Here is a 3,931-nt window from a genome sequence, read left to right on the forward strand (position 1 = left end):
ATGAAGAAACAAGTTGTCATTGAAACTACATATTTAAAACTACATATTACTAGATATAGTAATTTAATAAGTCGTTGCAGAGCAAGTCAGGATTGATTTGTCAAGGAAACCTTAAGACACCTCTCAACACTTGATTCCCTTCTTTTTACCCCAGATGAGTGAAATCTGTCTGTGTTGGAGGGTACAGACGGACATCTTCTCTCCAGGTGGTTCTCTGCATTCCTCCCAGTTCAGGATGGATTCATATAACACTGGCATATTGATCATTTTGAAATTACTGTTGGTAAATACTATTCACTTTTATAGTGTTTTCACTGTCTTGTTGCTTGATGAACAGTGAATTGAGTGATCTGGAAAAGTCTTTTGGAAGAATCGAAGGAGAGGCACAGAATAAAACACAGGAATCGGAAGATGTGTGACTTGTAGTGTGACAGATTGTGGCACAAGTTGTGTTAAAGTCTCCCTACCTTCCCTGTCCTCTGTCTTGCAGCCCAGGTGTGCCACACAGAGTAACCCCTAGGACTGTAATGATCCGATTAAGTTCTTAAAAAATTAATAATCACTTTGTTAAAATGTTTTTTTTTAAATATCCATTAGAAAGTACAAATATAACTGAATAAAGAAGAATTACTTTACATGCACTTGTTTTGCAGCTCGTGGTTTTTGTACAGCTGCTGAACTGAGAGGAGTCAGTGTGACTCTCGAGCGCAGTAATAAACAGCCGTGTCCTCTGCTTTCAGACTCTTGGCCTCCAAGTACTGTGTGCTTTTGGAGACGTCCTCAGTCAGGGTGAACTGTCCTTTCAGGGACGCTGCATAGTCTGGATCATATGTACTACCAGAGTTTACTCTTCCAATCCACTCCAGTCCTCCACCTGCTTTCTGTCGTATCCAGTGCATGTAGTAGTTTGTCATTTGAAACCCAGAAATGACACAGGACAGCTTGACAGACTCTCCTGGTCTCTTCACCTTAGGAGGTGACTGATCCAACCTTATGTCATCACAGTGGATCCCTGTAAAAACCAACATGTCACAGTTTACTCAATACTTTGAAATTCATCTGTGTATCCAGTACATTTACAATATTGCATTGCAGTTCTAATTTCTCCAGTCCTACCTTGCAGAGACCCCAGTATGAAGATTAAACTCCCAACAATACTCAGTTCCATTGTCCAGTATGACAGAACAAGTGGTGTCAGTATGTCCTGATACTGTATGTGATTCTGATTTTTATAGCAGCACAGTGGAGGATAACTTTGCATAGACCCCCCTACAGCTTTAAATAGATGCTGTTTTGAAAACGTCTTCACTGCTGCTCCTGTACACTGTCGTGTAATTATTCATGTTGAATAAGAACTAGATTGTTTACATTAATTCACTAATACTTGGTCAGTAAAAATAGTACACTGCTATAGGTAAAATCAGAGCTCTGCCACATTTTCTCAGTCTGTGTCATTTGATGAGCAGTTACTGACAAAGAACAGGTTCACTTACTTTGAGTTAATTAATATTAAATAGCTAACAGTTATTATGGAAAGTTTTTTTCAGAATCCCTACAAAGTGCTTATTTATATAAATTTAAAAATTAAATTCCCTGAACTTGGTCACTAACATACTGTCACATCCACGACCACTCGCCAGACACAAGCACCTGGCTATGATCAGCAGGACAGAGTATAAAAGGAGCCACTCCACCGCTCCCAGGTCATGGAATCTCATATGAGGCAACCGTCCCACCTGTGGTCTTTAACTTTACCTTTGCTTTGCCTGATCTTCACCTAGTGTCCCCCCTTCCTTGCTCCCTTGTCCACCTCCTTGTCACTGAGCCCTGCTTCCCACAGTTTCGACCTTTTCCTTGCCTTATCGACCACGACCTCGGATCATCCCTCAGACCAATGCTTGCGCCTCGATTCTGGATCCACGCGTGTCCCCGACCACGAGAATTGCTTTGCCCCTTGAGCTTAAAAGTGAAAGATCCCACACTTGGGTCCCACCTCTGGTGTGCAGCCCCTGTGTGTAACACATACTCTTTCACTGTATGTGTGAAACAGGGGAAGAGAGTCATGAGAAACAGGACACCTCACTTATGTGACATTGTTAAAAAGTTCTGAAAAGTTTATAATGTATGGATCATGCATTTATCCTGAAACACAGAAGTCATTAATGGTGTATTTGAAATTTAACAAAATGTACTTTGTATTTCTGGAATTTTGTTAGTTGGACATAGATGCGCGCATCTGTATGTGCATTTATAGCTAATTTTGATCAAGATTTTTTCCTACTCTCCCAACTCCATGGCTTTTCATGATTTTAAATTGAAATTTTTGAGTGGTGATTTTATAGGTAAAACCTAAGAAAAATGTAACAGGACTGGCGTATCTCATATCAGCTATTCTACTGTTAATGATCTTTCAATAACCAGCTGTCAGGGTCTTGCACTGAATGTCAGGTGTATAATGTTTTATGTTCTGTACAACAGTTTTTTTTCCCCCACATTTTTAAATACAGGTATGTGCCACTTAGCGACGGGGTTACGTTCTGTGAAACCAGTAGCAGTTCGACTTTGTTGTTGAGCGAACACCATAGAGTGTACAGTACTGCCTTACATTCCGGAACTTTCTTAAGTAGAAAGAGTACAGTCTAAAATAACAATTAAAAACTACTGTACAGTAAATACATAAACCAGTAACAGTTGTTTATTATCATCATCATGTATTATGTACTATACATAAATCGTATATACTTTCATATATCTGGGAGTGGCAGCGCAATTGGTTTGTTTGTAAAACATGCTTAAAACGTAAGCGATGCATCATGGTACGACGCATACGACATCACTCTTTGATTTGCTCTTTTGATTGATTTGAATTTTTCAGTCCGTCACTGCCCGAAACGTTGTAAAGCAGCGCATACCTGTAGATTTAAACACAAGTAAACTGTATTAAAAAAAATTGAGTAGTAAGGTTTAAAATTTAAATGTGTCTTGAATTTAGTGTCTGTGTGACCTGTGACTTTGTGTGATTTCGCATTTGTAGCAGTACAGTAGAGGGTAACTTTGTATATTCCTTTCCAGAGGTTTCAATAGACTGCTGGGAAGTCCTCTTCATTATTGTTCCTAGATGTTAAATAACCTTCAAGGTTAATTAGTACTGAACTGATTGCAATAATACATTAGTACAAAATAAAAAATATTACATAGCTATTTTCAGTATCACAGCGTTCTTCTTATAGAGGAAAACATTGAACAAAAAATCTGCAACATGAAAGGTTACTGTTAGATTCCATGCGTCTCTATGTAATTAACATTTGTTGAATTACAGTATATATACAATATACTGCACCAATACACACACACACACACACATTTTCAGAACCGCTTGTCCCATACGGGGTCACGGGGGAACCGGAGCCTACCCGGCAACACAGGGCGTAAGGCCAGAGGGGGAGGGGACACACCCAGGACGGGACGCCAGTCCGTCGCAAGGCACCCCAAGCGGGACTCGAACCCCAGACCCACCAGAGAGCAGTACCCGGTCCAACCCACAGCACCACCATACCCCCTTTACTTAATAATAGTTCATCGATAATTATTGGTTGTCCCTATACTATGTAATAAAACTGCAGTCAGTATTGCATCAAAACTGCACTTCCCTGCTATAGAGCTAATGAGCAATACTGTACCCAACACTGTACACTTCTCTGAGTATTTCCTACAGTGACATCTTCTGGCCAGTGGTTGTAGTGCAGCTTAATTCTCTCAAATCGGCAAGTCTTTACCATAGTCCACCATAGAAGCTTGAATTTTAAGTCGTCTAATTTGGAATTATTTCTGAAGAATAATTCAAAATTCCTCGTGGGTTAATGCAACAATATTGAACAAGTTTTGAGACTGCAGAATAATGTAGTATGGACAGGTTCTGACTGAAGTAAAG

At 39.8% G+C, this 3,931-nt stretch overlaps 1 gene segment (V, D, J or C); it reads right to left on the reverse strand.

Moving 5' to 3' along the window:
* Positions 1-689: 689 nt before the first annotated feature.
* Positions 690-1,185, reverse strand: LOC114910229 (immunoglobulin heavy variable 3-73-like). The segment is given in 2 exon segments: positions 690-1,012; positions 1,117-1,185. Coding segments are annotated over 2 exon segments (375 nt in total).
* Between the last annotated feature and the right edge of the window lie 2,746 nt (positions 1,186-3,931).

The sequence above is a fragment of the Scleropages formosus genome, chromosome 3 (genome assembly GCF_900964775.1).
Source record: "Scleropages formosus chromosome 3, fSclFor1.1, whole genome shotgun sequence".
Classification (NCBI taxonomy): domain Eukaryota; kingdom Metazoa; phylum Chordata; class Actinopteri; order Osteoglossiformes; family Osteoglossidae; genus Scleropages; species Scleropages formosus.